Here is a 24976-nt window from a genome sequence, read left to right on the forward strand (position 1 = left end):
GATCACAAGTAGGCAGAGAGGCAGGCAGAGTGGGAGGGTGAAATAGGCTGCCTGCTGAGCAGAGAGCCTGATGCGGGACTCTGTCCCAAGACCCTAGGATCATGACTTGAGCCGAAGGCAGAGGCTTAACCCACTGAGCTACCCAGGTGCCCCAATCACGTGTCTTCTTTGATAAAATGTCTGTTCAAGCCTTTCCCCCATTTTTTAAAAAGATTTTATTTATTTACTTGACAGAGAGAGACACAGTGAGACAGGGAACACAAGCAGAAGAAGTGGGAGTGGGAGAAGCAGGCTTCCCACCCAGCAGGGGGCCCGATATGGGGCTCAATCCCAGGACCCTGAGACCATGACCTGAGCCGAAGGCAGACACTTAACGTCTGAGCCATCCAGGCGCCCCTGTTTTCCCCATTTTTTAAATCAAAACCATTTGTTTTCTCATTATCAAGTTTCAAGAGAATTCTTTTTCTTTTTTAAGATTTTATTTATTTATTTGACAGAGATCATACGTAGGCAGAGAGGTAGAGAGAGGAGGAAGCAGGCTGCTTGCTGGGCAGAGAGCCGGATATAGGCAGATCCCAGGACCCTGACATCAGGACCTGAGCTGAAGGCAGAGGCTTAACCCACTGAGCCACCCAGGCACCCCCAGCTTCTTTTTTTAATTTGAAATGTATTGATTCTGTTCTTAAGAAGTAATGCATTCAAAAAAGAAGAAGAAGAAGAAGAAGAAGAAGTAGTAGTAGTAGTAGTAGTAATGCAGTCATAGTTCAAAATTTCAAGAGGTACAAAAGGTTTGCCCCAAAAGATCTCTTTCCTTCTGCAATCACCAAGAGCCTCTGTGTATCCTTACAGAATTTGTACGTGCAAACAGAAAGGTGCCTAAATACATTGTCACTCCCCCTGCCCCCACGGTTCACACGCTATTGGTACCATTCTGTACTATGGTTTTGTTTATATTTTTGCTTTCTTTTTCCTTGTATTCGTTTAGGAGGGAGAGGGGCAGAGGGAGAGGGAAGGAATCTTAAGCCCCCAACATGGGGCTTTTTTTGATGTCCCCAAGATCATGACCTGAGCCAAAATCAAGAGTCAGGCGCTTAACTGACTGAGCCACTCAGGCGCCCCTCTTTTTCCTCGTATCTTGACATCATCCCATCTTACATCTTAAGACTGTGGACCAAGAACTTCCTTGCTCATTTGTTTGTGCACGGTTCCATAGTATTCAGTAACATTGGATGCACGGGAATTCTTGTTTAAACAGCTCCTGACTGATGAATATTGACTAAGTTTTCAGCCTTTTTGCCTTTATACACAATACACACTTTATAGCCAATGCTGCCTCCCACGCAAATAGCATTTGCACAACCTACGCATATATCTGTAGAAAAAGCTCCTAGATGCGGAATCCCCCGGAAAAGGGTCTGTGAATGTGTGATTTTGATGGCCATCGCCAAATTTCCCTTCCCTGAGCAGCCGGTTTCGTCCAAAGCCGCTTTGAGCCGGATGGCGATGGTTTCACAACAATCTGAATCCATTTAACGCCACTGAGCTGGACACTTTAAAAAGGGTGAAATGCGTAAGTTTTACGTTAGGCGTTATTTTACTGCACATCCGCAAAATAGAACATGTGAACTAGTGGGGGTGTTTTAAACCCATCAAGGGAATAAGGAGAACCCCAGGGGATACAGGAAGAGCCCAGGGAGGGCTCAGCCAGCCACTCCCCCGGGCAGAAGCAGAGCGCCCAAGGAAGTCCGCTGGGGGCGCGGGGTCGGGTGGGCGGAAAGTGTCGCGGGGTGTTCAGGGCCCTGCGGGCCGCTGTCCATCACGGAGCCAGCTGGGAAGCGAGCCCCATCCTGCCGCAGGGTTCCTCCGGCGCCCTCTACTGGCAGAGGTTACCATTGCGCTGGGCGCCCGAGACCTGCTCACGGGGTCCCGCTCCCACCTCCCGGGAAAGGGCACCGGAGAGTGGACTGGGGGCAAGAGGCAGGGCATCAAGAACCCGCGCTGGGTTAGTGTTAGAATCCAGGGCAATACCCGTCGCCCAACGGGCTCAGCTGGTGAGCCGTTCGACTCTCCCCATCTCGGCGTCGTGGGTTCGAGCCCGACCTTCGTCGCAGAGACGACTTAAAAGCAGACAAATAAAGGCGCCTGGCTGGCTCAGTCAGCTAAGCGTCCGCCTTGAGCTCAGGTCCGAGTCCCAGGGTGGTAGGATGGAGGCCGCCATCAGCTTCCAGCTCGGCAGGGTGCCCGTTTCTCCCTTTGCCTCTGTCTGTAGCTCCCCCTGCTTGTGCTCTTTCTGTCAAATAAAATCTTGAACAAAACAACAACAAAAACAGAGATCCCGGGTAATATAATACTAATAATAGGTGACTGTTAATATTATTTATTATTATTTCTCATCTTATTTGCCGATAGTCTCCCGGAATCCGGACAAGAGAGGCAGGTCATTGACGAGCTCCCTTTCTGCTACGTAACATTTGTGGGTCCCCCCAGAAATCAAGGGGTTACTCCCGAGAAGGGGTAGTGAAAGCAGCTGAGATTTTAATTTAAGCCCCGACGCCTGGATTGATTTAATTGCAGATTCCCCCATGTACTAGAGGAATGCTTCTGCCTCACATATAAGCCTCAGAGTCCCAGCCACGGAACCTACTAGAAGCTTGTCATTCCTTTAAACTCCGTGCGGGGCAGAATGCGTGGAGGAAAGTGGGGGGAACTCCATGCACCCTCGGCATTCTGGCTCTTTCCATCTCATGGCTGTGCCATCCCCGGGAGCCCCAGTTTCCAGGGACGTCCCCACAACCAGCCGGCAGAGAGGGAAGGGGGAGGGGCCGTGTAGGAGGTGTTTATGGGCCAGGCCTGGAAAAGGCTGCTTGTCACTGCCACCTGCACTCACTTGGCCAGAACTTGGTCACATGGCCCCACACGCAGCTGCAAGGGAGGCGAGGGGAATGCGGTGCCGTCCTAGTCCTGGTGGGGAGATGAAATGGGGCTGGGTGGACAGCGAGCCAGTCTTTGCCCTGCGTGCCGCTTCCTGGCTTCGCCACCTTGGCCACCAGCGACTTTGTTTCTTTGAGCCTTGAGGTCCTGCTCTGAAAATCATAATAAGCAGCAGCCCCAGCTTCCCCGCTGGCTGGCCAGGAGGCATCTGAGAAATCCCATTCTGTTTCTTTCTGCGCCACCCCCCCCACCCCCCTCACCCCCCCCACCCCATCTTCGATTAATTTGCCCGATATCTCCTGACAGGCACCAATTGGATGATTGAGATTCTCAGCTTAATCCTGAAGGATGGGGACCCATCCTGGATCCGCTCAGTGCCCATCTGGAAGCGGGCACCCTGGTGTGAGACCATCATGGGGGCCTTCAGCCTCTCGGACCAGCCCAGCCCCCGCCTCATGAGTTCCCACCTCCCCATCCAGCTCTTCACCAAAGCCTTCTTCAACTCCAAGGCCAAGGTGCGACAGCCGGGGGTGGGGGTGCTGTTGGGGTGGGGTAGAACATAACTGACTGATGGATTCAGCACGTGTTTGTTGAACACCTCCTAGGTCCCTGGCCCTGATCTAGAACCGTGGCCAATAAGCACACAGCCATGTAAGCCCGCATTCTAAGGAGTAACAGGCAGAGAGTAGATAAGGAAGCTCTTTAAGATGCTGAGGTGATAAACGCACATCAGAATGGAGCAGGGTGTGGGGGCGTCTGGGGGAAGAGCATTCCAGGCATAGGGGAGAGTAGGTGCAAAGGCCTGGGGGCCGGTGTGGCATGCCTGAGGCTCCAAGGAAGCCTGTGTGGCCAGAACCAACTGAATGAGGGGGAAAGGAGTAGGGATAAGGTCAGGGAGGTTACAGGGTCCCAACTGTGCAGGGCTGCCTGAGCTGTGGTGGCAACTTTGTTTGTCCTCTGAGGGACAAGAACCAGGGCAGGGTTCTGAGCTGCAGAACGGGAGCCCACTTGGGTTTTCACAGGCGCCCTCTGGAGGCAAGGTGGAGAACAGACCATGGGGGCGACTGCAGGGAGTCCAGGTGGGGGGCCTTGGTGACAGAGACCAGGGTGGTGGCCGAGGAGGTGAAGGAAGCGGGCTGGGTTTGGGGTGTATTTTGGAAGTGGAACCAGGAGTCGGATTTGCTGACAGATGGGGTGTGGGTGTCAGGCAGAGATGAGTCAAGGGTGACTCCGTGGTGTTTGGCTTAAGCAGCTGGGAGGATGAGGCTGTCATCCTGGGATGGAGGGCGGCGGGAGGGGAGACTCAGGGGAAGGTGGAAGCTCTGTCATCGGCCCTGGGCGGCTGGGTGAGGGTTGCCAGTGGGCAGGGAGATAACTGAATCAGGATGTGATAGGACAGATCTAGGCTGGACACACATATCTGTTATTTGCTGGTCCACACAGAGATGGATGGAGTAATCACACCCAGGAGACTGGTGGGATTACCAAGGAAGTGAGTGCCTGACTGTGGTCTCGGGGAAGGAGACAGTTGCCAGGGAAGGACATATCTGATGGGGCTGGAGGGAGCTTGATTGTGGCATATGAAGCAGGTAAACAGAGTAAGGCCAGGTCATGGGGGCCTTAAATGCCAGGCTCAGGGGTTGGGACTCTTTCCTGGGGTGCTGGAGAGTCGAGGATGGCAGGGTCAGCTCTGGGTATAGAAAGACCTTCTGGGGCCATGCAGAGGCTGGGAGGCTAGGAAAGAGGCTGAGGTCAGGGACCAGGCAAGAATGGGTGAGCTAGGGCCTTGGCTATGGGAGTAGGAAGGAGGGTCAACACCTCTCACCCTGATCTCCCCCATCCTGAGCCCCATGGCTTCCTCCTCCAGTCTTGATTCCCTGAAGCCAAACTGTCACTCTGCCTGGTCCAGGAACGGTCCTTCTCTCCTCCTAGAATGTGGTTGCTGGGAACTCTCCCCATCCTCTGGGATGTGGCGAACTGATCTAATCTTAGCAGGACAATCCCCTGAGAAATCTACCCCGAGTCGTTCCAGCTGTAGGATAAGAAGAAGGAAGGCTTGGAGACATGCAGTCTTTGGGGCTGGGGTCCTGCCTGTGTCTGACAGCTTCTCATCTCTCCCCAACATCCACACCCAGGTGATCTACATGGGCCGGAACCCCCGGGACGTGGTGGTCTCCCTCTATCATTACTCCAAGATCGCTGGGCAATTGAAGGACCCTGGCACGCCGGACCAGTTCCTGCAGAACTTTCTCAAAGGCGAAGGTGAGGACTGGGGCAAAGTGAGGTGAGGGGGTGCCCCTCAGTCACCCGGACAGGAAGGGGGTGGAGAGGGCGATGAAGGAGAGGGAGGCAGAGATCCCAGGTGTTACGGCGAAGGAGACAGGGGAACAGAGAGGAGGATATAGACAGACACATAGATACAGAGAGGACAGAAACAAAGAGACAGAGATGCAGAAAAGGGACAGAAACAGAGAGATGGGGAGACAGGGGTTTTCAGGGGGCAGGTGTGGGGGGTTTGGGGGAGGCATCCAGCTCTGAGGCGCCATGTCTGGGGCCACGTGGGGCCAGTGAGGCACACCCCCTGCTCCAGCCCCAAGCCCTGGTTGGTGTGGTCTTGCTGCCCGGCCCTGATCCACCCATCCCTCCGCCCGCAGTGCAGTTTGGCTCCTGGTTCGACCATATTAAGGGCTGGATTCGGATGCAGGGCAAAGAGAACTTCCTGTTTATCACCTACGAGGAGCTGCAGCAGGTGAGCCCCCCGCCCCACCCCAGCCCAGCACCCCCCACTCCTCCCCTCCTCGTGCCCACTTCCCTTCCCTTCCCTTTCGGCAAGGCCCACCCTTCCATGCGACGCACCAGGTACTGGGGGCACAATGGTGAACAGAACAGGGTCCTGAGCTCCTAGGCCACAGAGAGGGCATGGATAAATAAGATAAATGGTAGCCGGAGAGCAGAGCGAAGGAGCAAAGGCAAGCCGAAAATGAGTAGGGGAAAAGGAATGTGTGGGGGCACAGTTTTTTGTTTTGTTTTGTTTTGTTTGGCACAGTTTTAAATACGGTGGTCAGGGAGGCCTGTGCTGGGGACGGGGGCGGAGGGAAATGACACTTAAGCAAAGATCTGAAGGAGAAGGAGGAGCCCTGGATCTATCTGGGGGGAAATTGTCTCAGGCAGAGGGAACCACACACCAGTGCAAGGGCCCTGAGGTGAGAGAATGCTTGATGTGTTCCTAGGAGAGCAAAGAAGCCCATGTGGCCAGAGCTGAGTTGGGATGGGGGGTGGGAAATGTGGGCAGAGGGGAGACAGGAGGCCCAGAGAGACCTTGGCTTGTCTCTGAATAGGTGGAAGCCAGTGGTCAGCCCTGAGCAGGGGAGGTGATAGGACAGATGAGGCCATGCAGAACTGGGGCATGTGGGAAGTGAGCTTCAGGGATGGCTGTGACCTGAAAGGCAGAGGGGACTGGTGGAAGGAGACAGCCTTTGGAGTTACATGGGAATCCTGTCTGGACTCCATCAAGCACCCCTGGAGCAGGCACCTGGGACAGAAAAATGCCTTCTGGCTGGAGCATTCAGGGAGAGCTTCCCAGAAGAAGGTGCCATGAAGAATGCCCACTGCTTTGCTGGGCTGCGAGGAGGATGCTGGGCTTCTACAGGAACAGTCCACAGTGAACACAGCCAACCATTCTAGATTCCTTTTTTTTTTTTTTTTTTTTTTTTTAGATTGTATTTATTTGAGACAGAGCGAGCATGAGCTGGGGGCAGGGGCAGAGGGAGAAGCAGACTATCCACTGAGCAGGGAGCCCGATGCGGGGCTCGATCCCAGGACCCCGGGATCATGACCTGAGCCGAAGGCAGACACTTAATGATGGGGTCCCAGGTGCCTCCAGGCGCCCCATTCTAGATTCTTGACAAAGATGTTCCCAGAGGCTGGGTACCTGAGCAGCTCCCTCACTAAGCTCCCGGGACAGGTTCCCTTCTTGCATGCGCATTTCAGGTGTGTGTTGTATTCTTTCTGTCAGTACTTTTTGGAGTGGGAAACACCTGCATTTTTTATGTCCAATAAAGCAGTTAAAATCCCCTAAAATGTTGGGGAGCCTGGGTGGCTCAGTTAGTTGGGCATCCAACTCTTGATCTCAGCTCGGGTCTTGATCTCAGGGTCATGAATTCGAGCCCTGCACTGGGCTCCATGCTGGGCATGGAGCTTACTTAAAAAACAAACAAACAAACAAACTTAAATCCCTCAGAGCATTAGACATATCATCCTTAAAATGGGTGAGAAAGGGGGCGCCTGGGGGCCTCAGTCTGTTGGGCTTCTGCCTTCAGCTCAGGTCATGATGCAGCCCCGCCTTGGGCTCCCTGCCCTGTAGAGGGTCTGCTTCTCCTTCTCCTTCTGCCCCTCCCCCCTGCTCATATTCTCTCTCAAATAAATAAATAAATAAATTTTTTTTAAATGGTGGGAAGGGGCGCCTGGGTGGCTCAGTGGGTTAGGCCACTGCCTTTGGCTCAGGTCATGATCTCAGGGTCCTGGGATTGAGACCCGCATCAGGCTCTCTCTGCTCAGCAGGGAGCCTGCTTCCCTTTCTCTCTCTCTGCCTGCCTGCCTACTTGTGATCGCTGTCAAATAAATAAATAAGATCTTTAAAAATTAAAAAAAAAATGGTGGGAAGGGGTGCCTGGGTGGCTCAGGGGCCTAAATGTCTGCCTTCAGCTTGGGTCATGATTTCAGGGTCCTGGGATCGAGCCCTGCTGCATTAGGCTCTCTGCTCAGCAGGGAGCCTGCTTCTCCCTGTCCTTCCTGCTTGTGCTCTCTGTCGCTATCTCTGTGTCTCTCCCTCAAATAAGTAAATAAAATCTTTTTAAAAAATGGTGGGAAAATGCAGGGGCTGCTGTGAGAACCACAGCGGTGGGCACTGGCATATTACTGCATAACAAGGTACTGCACGGTGTGAATATAGTTTGTAAAGTAAAAGAGCAAGGGTAGCGGCCAGTGCCCACTGAAGGTGACCGAGGCCACCGGTCAGATACCACGTTTGGTTTTATCACATTTAATCCTCACCAAGTATGGACAGATGAGTTATCTATTAGAGCAAATCACATAAAGTTGCCAATATTTGGCCACATTTTATATGGTTCCCCCCAATATTATTAACACCCCTGTTTTATAGAGGAGGAGCCTGGGGGGTTGGATACTAGAGAGAGTTGACAACTTACCTTAGTTTTTTTTTTTTCCCCACCCTGGTAAATCTCTTCATGTTGGAAGATCCAGAGAAGATTTCGGCATTACCAGCCCCGCCCCCCACAACCACTTTTTTTTTCATCTAACTTTATTCTCCAAACCTAAAACTGGGCCATGCAGCCTGACAGAGCTTCTGGGCTGTGCCCCTGGGTGTGAGGAACTGCCAACATGTTAGAATTTCTGGGACACGCCAGTGGTTCAAGACAAGAAAGGGATGGAGGGTTATGAAACTAGGAATGACCTGGAAAATCAGAGCCATGGGGCTGGTGGAGCTGACCAGAAGGCTGGCTGCATTTCAGGGAAGGCAACAAGATAGAGGGGGGCAGGGAGGCAGCAGCTTTGGACCCTTAAATTTGAGCTCCTCCCTAGCTGTGTGACCTTGGACAAGTGTCTTCCCCTCTCTGAGCCTCCATTTGCCAATTGGAGTAAGGACCGCTCTCTGCAGGGCTACTGGCACACTTGGCACAAATACACACGAGAGGCTTGGACCAGAGCTTGGTACCCAGGAGATGTTCAGTCCCCAGTGACTTGAGCTGTCAGGAGGGCGTGGATATTTGAGCTGGGTCTGGGTGGGGAGGTTTGCAGGGTGGAGGGTGGTGGCACGGGGCATTCTTGGGAGCGCATTGCCGAGGCTGCAGGGAGCAAAGTGCAGGGAATGGTAAGGACTGGAAAGAGAGGATGGGGGAGGACAGACCACTTCTGTCCTTGAAAGTCAGGCTTGGGGGGCTGGGACTCCTGTCCCAGGGCACTAGGGAGCCATAGGAGGGCTGGGAGCAGGGAGGAGGCTGAGGCAAGGAGTCCATAGGGAGAGGACCCCACCTGACCAGGGCTAGGGCTGAGAGCCCAGAGGAGGGGAGGAGCAGAGATAGACTGCCAGGGGTGCGGGAGCAGGGGAGACAGAGAGATGGGAGGCTGGCCTGGGACTGGCACAAGGAGACCACTGTTCCAGGATGGGGACCTGGCAGGGAGTGCAAATATGGGGTACAGACAGGCTGACTCTCACTTCTAACTAAAGTGAAGGTGATTTGGCGTAAGGTGTCGGACTGACCTCTGCACCCTGCTGTGACCTCCATCTCACCCCCGCCCCTCCCTCCTGCCCACAGAACCCTCCAAAACCTTTTAACTGTGAAAACTCTCAGAAGCCAGAGCCCAGTCCCTCAGCTTGGAGATGGGGAAACTGAGGCAAAGCATCAGAGTCACACAGACAGCTCTGGGTTGAGACTCAGATGCCTAGATTCAGAGTCTGATTGATGCCCTTCCTTGCCCTTCCTCCCACCTCCCCCCTCCCACCTCCACACGGCCCCCCACCCCACCCCTCTCCCCTACCTGCAGGATCTCCACGGCTCCGTGCAGCGCATCTGCCAATTCCTGGGGCGGCCGCTGGGTGAGGAGGCGCTGGGCTCCGTGGTGGCACACTCAGCTTTCGGAGCGATGAAGGCCAACGCCATGTCCAACTTCACACTTCTGCCCCCCAGCCTGCTGGACCAGCGCCATGGTGCCTTCCTCCGGAAAGGTGCGGGGGCGGGGGGTTCTGGGGTGCCACTGCCTGGCTGTGTGGTCTGGGCGAGTCACGTAACCTCTCTGGGCCTCAGTTTTCCCCGCTGAAACTTGGGGTTGCTCCAAACAGAATGACCTTCACGGTGTCACTGTGGATGCAGGATTGACACCACCCCACCCCCAGGGCTTAGCCTGGGGCCGGGCACACTCACACTCTTTGAGGCTATCCAGAGTCTTCGTGAGGACTGACTGGGAGCCTCTCACCTGGAGGCTAAATGGGGGCTCCCTAGATGACCCAGGATCCCCCCCCCACCTCCAGGTCTTTAACAATGACACCTGCAAACTTCCTTTTGCTATGCAAGATCACATAGGCACGGGTTCCAAAGACTAGGACAGGTCAACATCTGGGGGAGGTGATTATTCAGCTCCACAGTGAGCCCCCCTAGACCTCATGAGGGGCCTCATGTAGTATGTGGGGTGTACACTTGCTAAGATTCAAAATACCACGATCCGAATGACATTGGCCCCTGGATTCCAGGTTAAAGCCCCATGACGAAGTGAGAAACGTGAGGGTCGGAGGGATCCGCGCACCTGTCTGGGCACATGGAAGGGGCAGAGTTCCCACCCCTTGCCTGCTCGGCTGTTGCGAGTGTTAAGGATTGAACCCCATGAACCCAGGGCAGCCCTTCAGCCCGTCCCCTGGCACCAAGTGTGGGAAAGCTTTCATTCCCACTGTCAGAGCCACAGTGGAGGTAGTGTAGGGGTTGCAGGAGCCCTGGGGTGAGAAAGCCCTGTTCTAGACAGGGAGGTGAGGGATGGGTCATAGCCACACAGTCACACAGGTGACACTGGGGCAGGAATGCTGGGTGGGGAGGCAGATGATGTTCTGGGCGGAGAGCTTTAAGGGGTCAGGGGAAAACCAGGAAGGCAACAGGTCTACCGGAGGGACAAGTAGGATGGGAGGAGCTGAGGGAGGGAGGGCGCAAGAAGGGTGCCCAGGGGTCTGGCCAGGTGACTGGGGACTGAGGCAGCCACCGTAGGAGGTAACGGGGCAACGTGGAGATGAAGGGGGTGGGGAGGTGCTTCTGGCAAAGGCCCGGAGGTGGGGAAGGGGGTGCTGGCATGTCGGGGGCGGGGAAGGTTCCCACGTTCCTCACCTCGCCCTCCCTCCCTCCCCTACAACCTCCAGGGGTTTGCGGCGACTGGAAAAACCACTTCACGGTGGCGCAGAGCGAAGCCTTCGACCGTGTCTACCGCGAGCAGATGCGGGGACTGCCCACCTTCCCCTGGGACGTGCCCGACGACGCCAGCCCGGACCCCGATCCCAGCCTCAGCACCCCTGAAGCCTCCGAGCCCCCAACCCGTGACTCAGAATAAACGCGGCGCTCCTGCCCCCGGCTCTCGCTGCGCTCTAGAGGTGACTTGCCGCGGTCGGCCGGCAGGGGGCGCGCGAGGGAGGCGGCGGCTGGGGGTGGGGACGCACTGTGCAGCTAGGGCCTCCGGGGAGGATGAGGTCTTCTCCCCGACTCCGCACGCCAGTGGGGTCGGTGACTCGGAAGCCCCTGCCGGAGGCAAAGGTGCTGCGGGGAGGCAAACGCTGGGCACCTGCCTCCCCCAAGGCCGGGGCGCTGCGGCGGGGACGCCTGGGGTGTGTGAGGGAGGAGGGGACCAGCACCGCATTCCTGGGTCTTCTGCTAGGCTGTGCAAATGCAAGATTCTGTCATCACGCAGTTTTATTCTGAGCAGAGGGAAAGGGAGCCCCCAGCAACTCAGTCCTTAGCACCGGCAAAACAGCCCCAGGGCCCCTGGCCCTGGCCCATCCCCCAGCAGCTGTGTCCCCACCAATTTCCAGGCCGTCATTATTCAGCCCTGCTCCCTGGGTTGGATTCTGTCCTTTCCCCTGCCAAGCTGTTTACCCAGAGCTCCTGAGCACGGTTTGTGCCCGAAGCTCCCCTACTTTGTCCCAGGGGCTCCCCACCTTCACCCCACACAATTCACAGCACGGGGTAGGGGGCGGGAGGGGGGGTGTCACTCAGCCAGGGCCCTACCTCCACGGGGAAGTTCTGGCTGGGCCAAAGTGGGACATGCACTGTTCTAGGATCTTAGCTCCTCGAGACTTTCTGCCCATTTCCTAAACTGTGACACTGGCCTCTAGGGTGAGCACTGGGCTTGCCCAGGTTCTAGAACAAAGAGAAAAAAAAAAATCCCTTCTGCTGCTTTCCAGACAGATACCCACGCCAGAAGCCTTGTCCCAGGCACCACCCGGAGGCAGGGGGCTTGGAGCTGCGGGTGGGGCTGACCCCATGCGGTTTTGGCTCTATCGTGGTTGCCCCCTGAGTCCTGCCTGGGCAGCCCGATCTGGCTGCTGGCTGCCTTGGCGTTCCAGGAGTTTGGAGGCAGTATCCGCACCAAACCTCCTTCGGGTCGGTGACAGATAGCGGAGGCGTAGTGCAGGATGGAGGGGCAGGGTGCCGCCCCAGGGCTGGGACTGGCTCAGAGGACGGGGCTCTGTCTCACCCCTGGGGGCCCCGCCAGTGCCCCGCTGCCTCATCAGGGCCTTGGCTGGGGTGTCCTTGGAGCCCCAGGACGTCTTGAACTGTGGAGGGAAAGAGAGGGAGGTGAGAGAAGGCTCCAGGGACTGAGTCCGTGTGTGTGTGTGTGTGTGTGTGTGTGTGTCTCTCTCTCTCTCTCTCTCTCTCTCTCTCTCGGCAGATGAGAAGGCGGGGAAGGGAAGTGAGCCAAGAGGCCAGGGGCTCCCAGACCCTCAGAGGGCCAGCTGCTGTGTTCCCCCTGCAGCTTCAGGGTGGGGAGGAACAGGAAGCTGCCAGCAGCTGCCCCCAGGAGAACAAATATTTGCCAAGGGAGGTGATGGTGGGGGAGGGCGCCTCAAGACCTGGTGGCAGCGAGGACCTTGCCCGGGCCCTGCCTATCCCCCTCCTCCCCTGGGCTGGAACAGAGGGAGGCAATTCCTGGGACATTTCTCCCTCACCCTTGGAAAAGGTCCCCACTATTTCCCACGTAGCAGATGGGGAAACTGAGCCCGAGAGGGGCACAGCTCCCAGAGCAACGGGACCACGGGTCTGCGGGTATCCAGGGCGAGGATGCCGCTTGTCCCTCATCACTCTGCTCTGACCCTCTCAACAGCCCACTGCACAGCCAAGGCCACCGAGGCTCTGCCCAGGGTCCCAGAGAATTAGGCAGGCTCGGTGGGAAGCCAGCTGAGAGGAGGGGCGCAGGGACCTGTCACCACATGCCACCTCAGAGGGTCGTGGCAAAGATCCAATTCAGCCACCCCTGTGGCATGTGGCACGGTGCCCACGACAGATGATCATTTTGACCTTGGCCAAGTTACTTGACCCTTCTGTGTCTCAGCTTTCCCGTCTGTAACCAGGAGCATGAGAAGGGAATTACCTCACTGACCTGGGAAGAGGACCTCGTGAAAGAAATAACAAATAAATTCCACCATGGGGATGCATCGTAATGCTTAGCGTTCTCATTAGTTCGTCCTCCCCTCACTGACTCCTCCTTCCCACCAAACCGCGACTGGAGACAGTGGCTGCGCCCTTTGCCAGATGAGAACACAGAGGGTTCCGAGAAGGCAGATCTCTGCTCAGCTCTCCCCATTAGTGGGTCATGCCAGGATTTGCACCTAGAGTGCCTCTCTCTTGGGGTCCCTGCCCGAAATCACCCAGCACTCCCCTACCCAGCACGTAGTAGGGCTATAGGGAATGGTCGCTGGGATCAGGAACTCGGGTGGGCGTTGCCCTTCCCCCACCCCCAGCCCCGGCGTGGGGCCCGGCATATAGTAGACCCTCAGCTGCCCCATCCCCTTCCTCTTGTTTATCAGAGGCCCACCACCAGTTCTCACCTCGCTGTCCCCGTCGCTGGAGCTGGACAGCTGGGACAGGCGGCTCAGGTCCCACAGGGAACGGCTGGGCCGGGCTGGGGGGCCGCTGGGGGTCCGGGCACGCTGGACACTCCTCAGGACATCGCTCAGCGCTGGCCCTGGGGCGGCTGGGGTCTCCTGCCTGTCCCCCTCAAACACCCGGCAGGTGGCCAAGCGTTGGGCCAGCGGACCGTCGTGTGGCGGCGGTGACATGGGGGCCACAGAGCGGCGGTGGGCCACGCGGTGGGGGCTGTGAGCCAGCCGCAGCCCCCCCACGGTGCTGACAAAGGGGCACTGGGTGGGCGCAGCCGGGAGCGGCGAGGAGGCCGCGTACAGTGTCCGGAACTCTCGGCTAAAGGCATCAGCAATGTCGCCGGTCAGCAGGGTCACCAGGCCACGGTGCAGACGAGAGTCACTCCATGTGAAGCTGGGGGGCACGAAGTGAGGGGTCAGGATCTCCAGGTCAGCCCCTGGGAGGCCCGGCCTGGACCCCATTACTGGTCCCCACCCAGTCCCGGGGCAGGCTGTGTGACCTTGGGCATGTGCTGCAACCTCTCTGGCTTCCGCATCCCCCTCTGTAGAATGAGAACCCCCCAGGTACGAACCTAGAGGACTGATGTGACAACAAGGGTTAAGATACCTTAATGATCATCTGGAAGCCAGCCTGAGCTTAAACTGGGACGCTGCCCCATCCCCAGCAAAGGAGACCATCAGTGCATCAGTTTCCCTCTCTGAGAAGAAGTGAGATTAGTCTTCTGACTAAATGGCCGCGAGGCCCGTCTTCAGACTCAGCTGCTTCTTACATAATGACAGCCACTATTAAACACTTGCCATGAGGCAGGCTCCGGAGGTGCGGGCTCCGTGCCTCAGTTTGCACCTGGGATACGGAGCGAAGATGTAGGAAGATTGGAAAGAAAGAACAAGGGTTTGAGCTGCCTGTCTGGCGCCTAGCCCATGCCCGGCTGGCTATGGTGGGCAGGTCCCCTACTGTCCCTGTGGTCACAGTGCTGGTATTTAAAGCACCTGGCTTTAAGGTCTGGGCACACAGCAGGTGCCTTTGGGAATTAAATGCACCTGGGCTCTAATCCTGCCTCCGGGAACCTTGGCCACATTCCCTTCATTTCCCAAGCTTTGGTTTGCCCATCAGAAAAACGGGCTCACCACGGGTCGTGTGCCCCAGTGGGCCCGGTGCCCGGAGAACGGATGTGTCAGTCACCGGGATGGCAAGGGTTGGTCCAAGCATCCTTACCTTGGCGGAGTGGCCATGTCCTCGCTCCCTGGCAGGTCGGCAGGCCCATCTGCCTGCAGATTATGACACCCTTTCCCCCACCTGTGACCTCACCCCTGGAGGGGCCAGTGGGAGCCTGGAGGGGTCTGTGAGGTCACCCCATTCCGCTCCACAAAGAGTGCCGTCAGGTAGCAGCCGCTGGCTTGTCTCTGTCCCGGGGAATCTTCTGAGACCCAAGGACTTGTGAGCCGCAGTCACGACGGAGACCCTGAGAGGGACACGGAGCGCTGGGAAACGAGGACCCTCCGTGCGCTGACCCTGGGAGGCCCAGACCAGGGGCAAAAGTCTCGCAGGCCTCGGGAGCATCATCCAGCAGTTCCGGGAGGCCCAGGAAGCCCACGGCCTGGCTTGGGCACCGTCACCGCCGCCAGGCCACCATGGTCCTCGGCTGGCTGCTGCTTCTGGTAATGGCTCTGCCCCCGGGCACCACAGGCGCCAAGGACTGTGTGTTCTGTGAGCTGACCGACTCCAAGCAGTGTCCCGGCATCCACATGCGCTGTGGCGACGATGAGGAATGCTTCACAGGCATCGGGGTGGCCCCGGGCCTCGGCCCCATCATCAACAAAGGCTGCATACAGTCCACGTCCTGCGGTCACGAGGAGCCGGTCACCTACATGGGCGTCACCTACACGCTCACCTCCACCTGCTGCTACGGCCACATGTGTAACAGGGCCCCCAATCCCGCAGGCCGTCGGACGGAAGGGGTCGCCGCCGGCCTGGTGCTGGGCGTGCTGCTGCTGCTCCCACATTTGCTTTGACCAACCCGAAGGGCAGGGCCTGGGACTGGTCTCCCGGCTCCGCTGCTCCCCGAGCCCCCCGCCTCCACCCCTTCCCCCCCATTAAATGGCCAGAGGCCCTGGACAACCTCGTGTGGCCCCGGCTTCATCCATTACCAGGGCTGTCCGCCCGGAGCCCGGGGCGAAGCATCCTCAGGCCGCCGAACACGGCCCGAAGGGTTTGGCTGGACCCCTCTACTGTATTTCATGGGTTCTAAGACGTGTAGCTTTTCCCATGTCGATCGGGATGCTTCTTTTTGTCGGGGGCACCTTAGAGTCGATGAAATATGGTTCAAATGAACAACGACAATAAACAACCGCTAACGTTCACGGAGCGCTGCTTCTGTTACGTGCCAGGGCACCTTGATCTCGCTTGAACCCCCGGACAAAGCCGGGAGGGAAGGCAGGTTCTTTCCAAGATGGCCCCGGTCTCCAGGGTAGCGGTTCCCCCAAGGGTGGTCCCCAGAGCGGCAGCACCGGGTTGGGCAGGGATCTCGCGGGAAATGCCCATTCCCAGGGGGTAGGGCTGCAAAGGCGCCCCAGATCTGTGTTTTTAGGGGGGAGTCCGGGTGATCCCGACACAGGCAGGCCCAAGATTGAAAACCACCAGTGGAGAGCACTGGTCATCCGCTGGACACATCAGCACTCCCCGCAGGGGACAGCTGGCAATGTCTGGAGACACTTTTGGTGGTCTTAATAGGGGAGGGGGGGTGCTCCCGACATCTACAGGGTGGAGGCCGGAAATTCAGTGCAGCCCCCCACGATGCCCAAGGACGTACCCCCAACACAGAATTATCTGGCCCCAAATGTGAGGGAACCCTGTTCTAGAGGGACTAACCGTATCATCCCGATCTATAGAAGGGGAAGGGAGGCACAGAGAGGTGAGGTCAGTTGCCCAAAATCACACAGCCAGGAGCTGGCAGAGCCCCAGTTCGAAGCCAGGCTACCCGACCTGAGGGTCCACGCACCCCGTGCCCTGCCACAAGACCACCCTATGAGGCAGGTGCTGTTATTAATTCACACTTTCCAGATGGGGAAACGGTACAGAGCAGGGGGAGGCACCGAGCCGGTCTGTCACAGAGCTAAGAAGGCAAGGAGCCAGGAGCTAGACCCTGAACACAGGGGAAGAGGGACACAAGCCAGGATGAGGGTCGGGTCCCTTGCTTACCAATTCTTATTTTTGTTACAGATGCTTAGAGAGATGGAGTTACCTCAAGGCAGAGCTAGGACTCCCATCCAGGTCGTCCTGGTTTTGAAACCCACACACAAACTATGGGCCCTGTTTTCCAGATGAGGAGACACAGTGTCGAAGAGATGACCCTCCCCCGCGGCTTCTCCCCAGCCCTGGCCCTGTCACTAAGCTGGCCAGCAGGAGGAGCCACAGCCAGACCCCCACCCCCTGCTATGCCGGGGCAGGTCTGTTTCGACCCCAAGTGGGTTCTGCCCCTTGGTATGCCCATCCTCTACCAGTGAGGGTGCTTAGACCCATTTCACAGACCAGGAAAGTGAGGCTGGTGGAAAGGGGCGCCTACTACTCTGAGAGTTGGGGACAGGACACCACCAGGTGGTGGTTTTGGGAGGGGGGAGCCGCACCTGTAGGATCCGGAGATGACCCTGTGGCCGTCCAGCAGCACAAACTTCTCCCGCACATTGCCGCTCACCTGCCGTCGCCAGCGGCTCTGGAAACTGCAGCCCCACGCGACACGGATATCTAGGTTCTGGAGTAGAGGGAGTACACCCTCACTCAGGCCAACCCCGTACACCCCTACTCACTGCCTAGGGCTCAGGGCAGGGGGGGATCCCTCCAGGCTGGCTAGGACCTGGGTGGCCCATGGCTCTGTAGAAAGGTCTGTCCCAGCTTTTCCAGAGTTACCAATATTGAGCTTCGGGGATCTCTTGGAGATACCCCTAACTCAGAGGGATCCCATGGGAAGACCCGCCTCTAATTCCCCCAGTGCCATGGGTGGGCATCGGAACTCTCAGCAGGCATCCATCTCGATGAGCAGGACACCGTGGAAGGGTCTGCCTCCCCCCTTGGCTGGCCCTAGTGCCAGGAGAATGGGGACTCAGGTCCCTCCCGCCAGGCTCCTACCTCGGTGCCCCAGGGGTTCACCCCCAGCTGCTGGGCCAGTGTCAGGAAGGCAGGCAGCCGCTGGTGGTCCAGAAGCAGGTAGACAGGCACCCAGCGACGTGTGGCGGCGTCTACCAGGTCCAGAAGCAGGTCTGGGTCAGTGAAGATGTCCATGACCACGGCCACTAGCTGGGGAGTGGGGAGAGGGGCTGTGGATGGAGCCTGGAGCTCTGGGGATGTTCAGGGGGTGGGGGGGGACCCTGGGGACTGAGGCTCCCTGGGCATGGGAGTTTAAATGCCTGGCCTCGACAAGACGTTCAGGGGGGCTGTGGGAGAGACCCCCCACTGTGCATACAGCACCCACATGGAAATGAGGAAAAGACCGTCCTTCCTGAAAACCAAGGTCTCTACTTCTGGAAAATTCATCATAATCGTGTCTGCAGTGGCACACGGTGCCCCGTGTGCTGTGACACTGGATGGTGGCCCTGCTCCAGGTCTCAGTGGGCTGGGTCCTTGGAGGTGCCCTGAATGGGGAGGAGGGATAATCTGCTTGGCCACCCAGGGGATCTCTGGGGACCAGGGCAGGGGGCACTGAGGGCCTGGATCTTGCAGGCAGAAACATGTAGCAGAAATGACTCCTGACCCATGGGCCAGACAGCCTTGGTTCAAATCCCCACTCGGACACTTACCGGTGAGAGACTTAACCTTCTGTGCCTCAGTTTCCCCATCTCTCCTCACTTGGAATAGTAAGTCCCAACCTCCAGGACCCTCCTGGTGATTATAAATGTTAACCCACGTAAGGCACTTAGCGTGGGAGCTGGCAGGTACAACGCTGTTAGATAAAGAAGAGGCTCTCCGCGGGGCTGTAGGGGAGACATCTAGGCCCTCTGTGGGAGGAAGGATGGACACCTATCCTAAGGGTGGGGCGGGGTGCAGTGGGGTAGGTGACTGAAACCAAGAGGTCATAATTAGGTCCAAGGGGCATGAATGCCCTGGGGGACCCAGGCCTTGGAGAGAGAGTAAGGAGGAGGTCTGGGGAATGTGGACACTTGGGTCCTGGGGGATGCAAGGCGTGGACTCATGAGTCCCAGGAGGGCAAGGGTGAGACGCCCAGGGCTCGAGGGGATGCGCCACTCCCAGGTCCGGGAGCTGGCATGTGAGGATGTCCGGGTCTGGGGAGTGGACACCAGGCCCTCTGAGACCCCCACCTTGCAGGCAGCCTGGATTTCCCGGCGCACCAGCTCCTTGAGGGGTGGGTGGCCCTCTTCGGGGGGCTGAGTGTACAGCTGAGCCCGGGTGATTCCCTTCCAGGCCAGATCCTCTGGCCAGCCCAGGCGCAGCGTGGGCACCAGCTCCTCTGAATGTCCTGGCCAGTAAGTCAGGCTGCCGGAGTCCCGATCGGTGGCAGGGGCTCCCTCTGCTGCCCTGCTGGGTGGCTGCTTGGATGCAGTCCAGTCCTCAGCCGCCGCCACCAGGCTCTGGAGCTCTTCCCCGCTCAGGAAGGGCCGCAGCCCCTCACGCTGCAGGCAGGCCTCGAACGCCTCCACACCCTTGCTCAGCAGAGCCTCCAGCGCCAGCCGCTGGCCCTCAGAATACAGGAAGCCGGGGCTGGCCTCGGTCAAGGGCAGTCCCCCGGCCCCTGACTCCTCTCCTTCCAGTGCCGCCAACTGGGAGGCTGCCATTGGGCTGCTCGTGAGGGAGGACCGTGAGGCTGGCGTTATGTGGCTGGCTGAGGCTTCCAGGGTCGCTCTGTGAAGTCCCCTGCGTCCCCGGCTCCCCGTCCTGACAATCACACTGCCCAAGCCATGCACTGCTCAGATCAGACCAGCTAGTTGCCTGCCTCCAGCCGCCACAGTGACAGGCTGGCCATCTGAACTTCCTACTAGCTGTCTCGGGGTCTAGCGGTCCCAACGGACCCGTTTGCTGGATCAGTCTCCGTCAGGCTGAAGGGCCAACTGGCCTGACCAGAGGTCCGGCTGACTGGACAACCATCTCCAGGCAACAGCCACAGGCTGCCCGCCTGTCTCTAGCACCCAACTGTCCCTGACTGAAGGTAAAGTGGGCTGCCTCTCTGCCCTTGACCGATAGATACCACATGTAACTGACCCTGTCCAGCTGGTCTTTTTGATTATTTGGCAAACATTGACTGCTTTCCACTAGTAGTGCTGGTACCTAGCCGCCTGGTGGAGCACCCTGCAGTGTCCAGAGGAATGTCTTTCCTGACGACAGGTGGCTGGCTCACTGGCTCTCACTGACTGACCATCCCAGGCACCTCCCCTTTGGACCTGCTCTCTCAGTTTGGGAGGAATGTGCTCTAGCCCTAAGTCTGGGCATCCCCCTTCACCAGCGGGAAAAGGAGATCTCAGTCTGTCGCTTGGGGACTCTGCCCCTGAGGCGTCACCCCTACTTGGGCTGCTCCGGTGGAGGATACACTCAATGGGGGCTTGCAGCACCAGGGGACCTGCCCATGACCTCAGCGGTCCTTCTAGCTGGAGGGCCTGACTTGCCACTGTTCCTTGGACTGGCCACCCCCCCCCAGTCTCTCAGCCAGAATTGTCTTGGGTTGTCCTCTGATCTACGCTGATCCCTGGCCGACCTGAGCTGTCTGGGTTTCTGCCTGAATCCCACAATCTCCTGCTAGCTGACCATCCACCTGTTCCTGGCCAAGGACCACCCTTGGAGGCTCCTGACCCAACCTCTGGCCTGTGGACCCGATCCCCTCAAACCGGCAGCCCCTCCTTCCAATCGCACACCCAGGCGGCTTCCTTCACACCACAGTGAAAAGGCCTACAAAGAGAAGAGGAATAAAAGCAGGACTCCCTCTCACCCCTCCAGCTCCAACATGTTCAGTCCCCCATCCCCTTTCCCTCGTCTTGCCTTTTCAGAGGTCGGAATGCGGGGGTCTGGAGACCTGCTCTTATTTCTGCTGTTCTTCCTGCCTCTGGCCTCATTCATCAGGTTTTAGCCTGGGATCCGGGGAACCCAGCCCCTTGTGTAAACAGAGGAGGGCCCACACAGCAGGTCCCTGGGAAAGGCCTCCTGTGCGGGTACCGGAAGGCCCTAACGCAGGGAACACACTCGTCAGGTTACTGGCCCAGGGCCCAGTGGCCCGCCAGACTCAAGGGGGAAAAACGGGGGCAACTCACCTGTTCCCATGTACCCCTCCCCCACCAGTCCCAACCCCTCTGTACTTCCCGGTCTATGCCCCACCCACCATCCCTAGCCCATAGCAGCAGGTGTGGCTAATCCGGGCGAAGTAACAGGTTCGGAAACACCTGTCACCTAGCTTATTAGGGGGGCGGGACTTTGGCCATAGGGAGGCCCGAGAGTGTCCAAAAGCGCAAGATCGACAAGCAGGCATCATAGCCACTAGAGGGCGTCTGCAGGGAGAGCGGGACTCCGCCCAGCAGATGGAAGGGCTTCTCCTTGGCTGGTTGGTCTCCATGGAGATGGGCACCCACTCCGTCTACCTCGAAGGCTCCAATTCACTCCAATCCCCTCCCGTCCCCCAGAAACACACAGAGGACCATCAGAATTCAAAATCTTTAATAACAACGCAGGATCTGGGGTTAATTTTTGTAGCCTCGGCTGGCCCTCCGGCCTCTGGCGCGCTCGAACTTCCGGCCCTTGGATCTCACGTAGGGTCTGTGGGGAGGGAAAAGAGGGTTAGAGTGTGGCCCCGCTGGGGTGGAATGCTGAGGAAGCCCTGAGCAGGGCGTGGCTCGCTCTCACAGAGCAGCACAGGGACATTAGAAGGGGCGGGGAAGGGACACTGAGCAGGTTGCTGGAAAAGCTGAGCAGGGCAAGAGGGAGGCGGGAGATGCAGCCTGGCATAGCCCCCAACACTGCGCTTCTAGGGCTGGCCGGGCAGCGATCTCAGCCACGGGGAGTAACAGCTTGAGGACAAAGCGGGGAAATCGAGGTGGGGGGAGTTCCAGGGAAGGCTGCAGCTGGACTAGGGTGTGAAACAGAAGGGACCGGAAGCATGGCAAGGCCCAGACAGCAGGGCTGGGTGTACTCACTTGGTGTGGCTATGTGGGGTTCCGGGAGCCTTGCCAAAATGCCTGTACACCTCTCGGCCCTTGCGTGGCCCTAGGGAGGGAAAGATGGGATCAGCCAGGGACCCAATTCCAAGAAGTCGCCATGGGAGCCACTGAACATCACTCACCAGACAGCAAGACGGTGCCACAGCCCTTGGGGGAGTCCAGGGCCAACTGGTCAAAGGTGAGGATCTTGCCTCCAGCTTTGAGGATGCGGCTCCGGGCACGGCTGCTCACACGCAGCGCGCACACCTGGGGGACACATGGGACGGGCACGGTCAGAACCCCCACCCGTAGAGCCACCCAGGGACTGCGGGGCCTTCCTCTCCTCGGCTCTGGCCCAGCAGAGGCATTTAGATGCTTGCGGAGCCCAGTAAGACTGCCACTAGGGAAAGCTTCCCTGAGTGCCAATAGCAGTTCTTAACAGTTTACATCCAAAACCTCCCTTAAGACCTCAACAACCTGAACTTATTACGGATAAGGAAACAGAGGAATTAAAAAGACCCAAGACTCTGTCCACTGGCCACTGAGTGGCCAAGAAATCTAGATGTGAAGCCAGGCTGTAAGGCTCAAGAACCAGCAAGCACCGCCATTGGGAAGGGAACCAGAAGGCTTTTGCCTGGGGACACCCACCATGCCTAATGCCAAGGACAATCCCCCTTCCATCCTAAAAGCCACCCAGACCAGGAGGTGTGATGCCTGCCTCACCCAGAGAAGAGAGGGGACTGGGAAGGCATCACAAGCCTCATGGCACCGGTGACAGCGATCATCAGAAGAGCGAGGACACGAGCCAGGTCGGGGCGCCAGCCCACCCACCATGACCCTGCGCCCGCTCCATACTCACCTTCAGTTTGGGCACCTCCTGGACCCGCACGTCATCGGTTATGGTCCCTACAACCACAGCGGTTTTGTTTTCCCGGCCGGGCAGCTTCATCTTCCGGATCTTTGGTGGGGAGGACAAACGCACACTAAGGAAGCTCCTTCTGGCGTTTAAATCCAACCCCACTGGTCATGCATCCCGAGGACAGAGACTGTTGGGCCCTGAAGGGGATAAAGCCACCCACGCCTCGCCTCTCAGCCAGCAGAGGCCTGACCTCAGGTCCAGCCAGGGAAAAACCCTGGAGACACAATGCAAGCACAGAGCCTTCAACAGAGCTCTCCTTCGGGAGCACTTAGGACATGTAAGACCTGACCCACACGACAAAGCCACCGCAGCCAACCCTCAATTCACAATGAGATGAGTCCAAGCCACTCAAAGACCCACCGCTGTTCAGCTACAACCCCAAGGCCAAGGGTGTGCCCACCACGGGGTGAAGTCAACCAGCTGATGGCCAGGCCCCCAGGCCCCCAATCCCGCCCCCAGGCCCCCAACCCCCCCCAGCTCTAAGACACAATCCCATTGTTCCCCAAATCAGCCCCTCACCATCCGGGAGAGGGACAGAGGTGGCCGGTTGGTGCGACTCATGAACAACCTCTTCAACACGACTTGGTTAAAGGTAGAGTTGGTTCGTCTGGCCAGAAATCTGTACAACTGGAGGAGAGAGAAAAGAAGGATGGAAACCCAGGGTGGCTCACATACCCCCCCAACCTTCAACTGAAAGACAAAACAGCATGGCTTGGCCTGACGAGGTTTTTATGGCTTTCCTCCACCCCACTGAGCCCAAGGGAGCCCCCAAATCCCCTCTCCAGAGGCTGAAAATACTGAACCCCAGAAGCCTCGGGCAGAACCATGGATGTGCGCCTGCCCCACAGGGCCCCGGAATGGCATGGGGCCCAGAATGCCGGTTCTGGAAGCTGCAGTTTTGGGCAGCCCGGCCTAAGGCTCTCAGGCCTCAGCCTCACCTTGACCAACAGCCTCAGGTAGATGTCCTGGCTCTTGGGCTCCTTGCGCCGAACCTTTCGGTCCTTGTTGTGCCGGATGTCGACTCCCTGCAGAGTTGAGGAGAGACTATGGACCCAAACCTGACCTAGCAGATCACTCACCCCCGCAAAACGACTGCACTACCCATCCCCGAGGAAGAGCTAGGGCCCCGGTCTCTGAAGAGACAACAAACCCCGGGCCCACCCCGAGGAGACTTTAAAAAATCTTCTGAGCCTCAAATGACCCCAACATTAAAAAACAAAAAAAGAATGCTACACTCAAAGCCTTCAGCACAAGGCACACAGCACCCTGAAAAGCCTTAACAGAGCAGACGCGATGACTCAGAAATTTTCACTTTTTAGAAGGGGTGTTTTCCGATTATATAGGCCAAGGACAGACCCTCCCTAAAAATACAGCAAAGAACCTTTATTTGCAACTTACTCCATGTAGAACTACGACCAGAACCTTCCGCGCACAACCTGCCTGACTCCAGCAGCCTTATGAAGCCGTTTCCCACTTGAGCTGAGAAAACCGAAGGAAGCCACGGTTTCCCCCAGACCCCCGCTGCTGTCCTGAGGGTCTCTAACAGGCTGTGCCAGGAACTGTAAAGAACTACGGAATTATTCCTAGCTCCCTTTTCTCCAACACCTATGCACGCAGTAACCTCTGATCCGTGCTTCCCACGACTTCCCAAACGCACATCGGTGACGCGGGACAGACCAAGTTACTGGGGTCACAGCCAAGAAAAGCAAGATCACAGGCTTGGCAGGGACCACGGCTGCAAAACCGGGGCACTGGACGGTGGCGAGCTCCCCCCTCCCCGGCCCCCCGCCCAGAATCCAACGTTCCAGGCCAGGGGAGCGACAGGTCCGGGTGGAGAAGACAAAAAAGACAAGAGGGCAGCATGGATGTGGGTCCTACGCCAGGGTCCGAATGTCGGCTCTGCCACTTCCTGGCATTGCGACCCCGGTCACATCACTTAACCTCCTTGCGCCTCCATTTGGTCATCTACTCAATTGGAGCTTTAATAAGTGAGGACGGAAGGGACTGGAGGCCGGTAAGTCTGACCCATCCCTGGTCTTCGAGCTCCCAAAATAACTGCCCCCCCCACACCGCGGGAGTCTCCCCCTTCGAACAGCCCTGACATCTTTGCACCCCTCCTGGACTCCCCCAGCCCAAGACCACGACGGATGGCGGCGGATAGTCGAGCCGGGAGCATCTCAAAGCACACTCACCATGATGGCGCCTCCTGCTTAGCCAGGTCCGGAAAGAGAGAACACTGTCAGGGTGGGCGGGGAAAGCCTTCAGCAAGAGGCGCCTTTTCGTCACAGACGCGACGCGGCGCTCTACTCGAGTCGGGCCTCTCTATGGCGAATCACAGAGCGACCGAATGG

General features: G+C 57.8%; 4 protein-coding genes across 4 annotated transcripts in view; 2 read left to right on the forward strand and 2 right to left on the reverse strand.

Annotated features, from left to right (window-relative positions):
• SULT2B1 (sulfotransferase family 2B member 1) overlaps positions 1-11049 on the forward strand; it is a 32266-nt gene extending 21217 nt beyond the window's left edge. Inside the window, exons 3-7 of the mRNA XM_032323300.1 lie at positions 3238-3446; positions 5067-5193; positions 5586-5680; positions 9496-9676; positions 10850-11049. Of these exons, the coding sequence (XP_032179191.1) occupies positions 3238-3446; positions 5067-5193; positions 5586-5680; positions 9496-9676; positions 10850-11037 (800 nt within the window). The 3' untranslated portion in view covers positions 11038-11049. The remainder of the gene's footprint in view (positions 1-3237; positions 3447-5066; positions 5194-5585; positions 5681-9495; positions 9677-10849) is intronic.
• Positions 11050-11356: 307 nt separating this feature from the next.
• Positions 11357-20467, reverse strand: FAM83E (family with sequence similarity 83 member E). Its single transcript, XM_032323294.1, has 5 exons — positions 18890-20467; positions 17703-17870; positions 17204-17328; positions 13529-13973; positions 11357-12256 (listed from the first exon to the last, which is right to left on the reverse strand). The coding sequence occupies exons 1-5, from the start codon at positions 19361-19363 to the stop codon at positions 11978-11980; spliced, it is 1491 nt and encodes a 496-aa protein (XP_032179185.1). The 5' UTR covers positions 19364-20467; the 3' UTR covers positions 11357-11977.
• SPACA4 (sperm acrosome associated 4) lies at positions 14923-15937 on the forward strand. The gene has a single exon (XM_032323305.1). The coding sequence runs from the start codon at positions 15212-15214 to the stop codon at positions 15590-15592; it is 381 nt and encodes a 126-aa protein (XP_032179196.1). The 5' UTR covers positions 14923-15211; the 3' UTR covers positions 15593-15937.
• Positions 20468-21210: 743 nt separating the features above from the next.
• Positions 21211-24940, reverse strand: RPL18 (ribosomal protein L18). Its single transcript, XM_032323303.1, has 7 exons — positions 24818-24940; positions 23564-23650; positions 23145-23252; positions 22566-22664; positions 21850-21973; positions 21704-21773; positions 21211-21326 (listed from the first exon to the last, which is right to left on the reverse strand). The coding sequence occupies exons 1-7, from the start codon at positions 24818-24820 to the stop codon at positions 21251-21253; spliced, it is 567 nt and encodes a 188-aa protein (XP_032179194.1). The 5' UTR covers positions 24821-24940; the 3' UTR covers positions 21211-21250.
• Positions 24941-24976: the final 36 nt, after the last annotated feature.

Source organism: Mustela erminea, chromosome 19 (assembly GCF_009829155.1).
Source record: "Mustela erminea isolate mMusErm1 chromosome 19, mMusErm1.Pri, whole genome shotgun sequence".
In the NCBI taxonomy this organism is placed as follows: Eukaryota; Metazoa; Chordata; class Mammalia; order Carnivora; family Mustelidae; genus Mustela; species Mustela erminea.

Excerpts from the sequence above, each read along its gene's own strand:
- SPACA4 (XM_032323305.1), top strand. The coding sequence starts at position 15,212 with ATGGTCCTCGGCTGGCTGCTGCTTCTGGTAATGGCTCTGCCCCCGGGC.
- FAM83E (XM_032323294.1), bottom strand. The coding sequence starts at position 19,363 with ATGGCAGCCTCCCAGTTGGCGGCACTGGAAGGAGAGGAGTCAGGGGCC. Across the intron at positions 17,871-18,889 it reads AAATCCAGGCTGCCTGCAAG|CTAGTGGCCGTGGTCATGGA; the intron begins GTGGGGGTCTCA and ends CCCACTCCCCAG. Across the intron at positions 12,257-13,528 it reads CCAGCGACGGGGACAGCGAG|TTCAAGACGTCCTGGGGCTC; the intron begins GTGAGAACTGGT and ends TTCCCTCCACAG.
- RPL18 (XM_032323303.1), bottom strand. Across the intron at positions 23,253-23,563 it reads ACCTGAGGCTGTTGGTCAAG|TTGTACAGATTTCTGGCCAG; the intron begins GTGAGGCTGAGG and ends TCTCTCCTCCAG. Across the intron at positions 22,665-23,144 it reads CTCTGTCCCTCTCCCGGATG|ATCCGGAAGATGAAGCTGCC; the intron begins GTGAGGGGCTGA and ends TCCCCACCAAAG.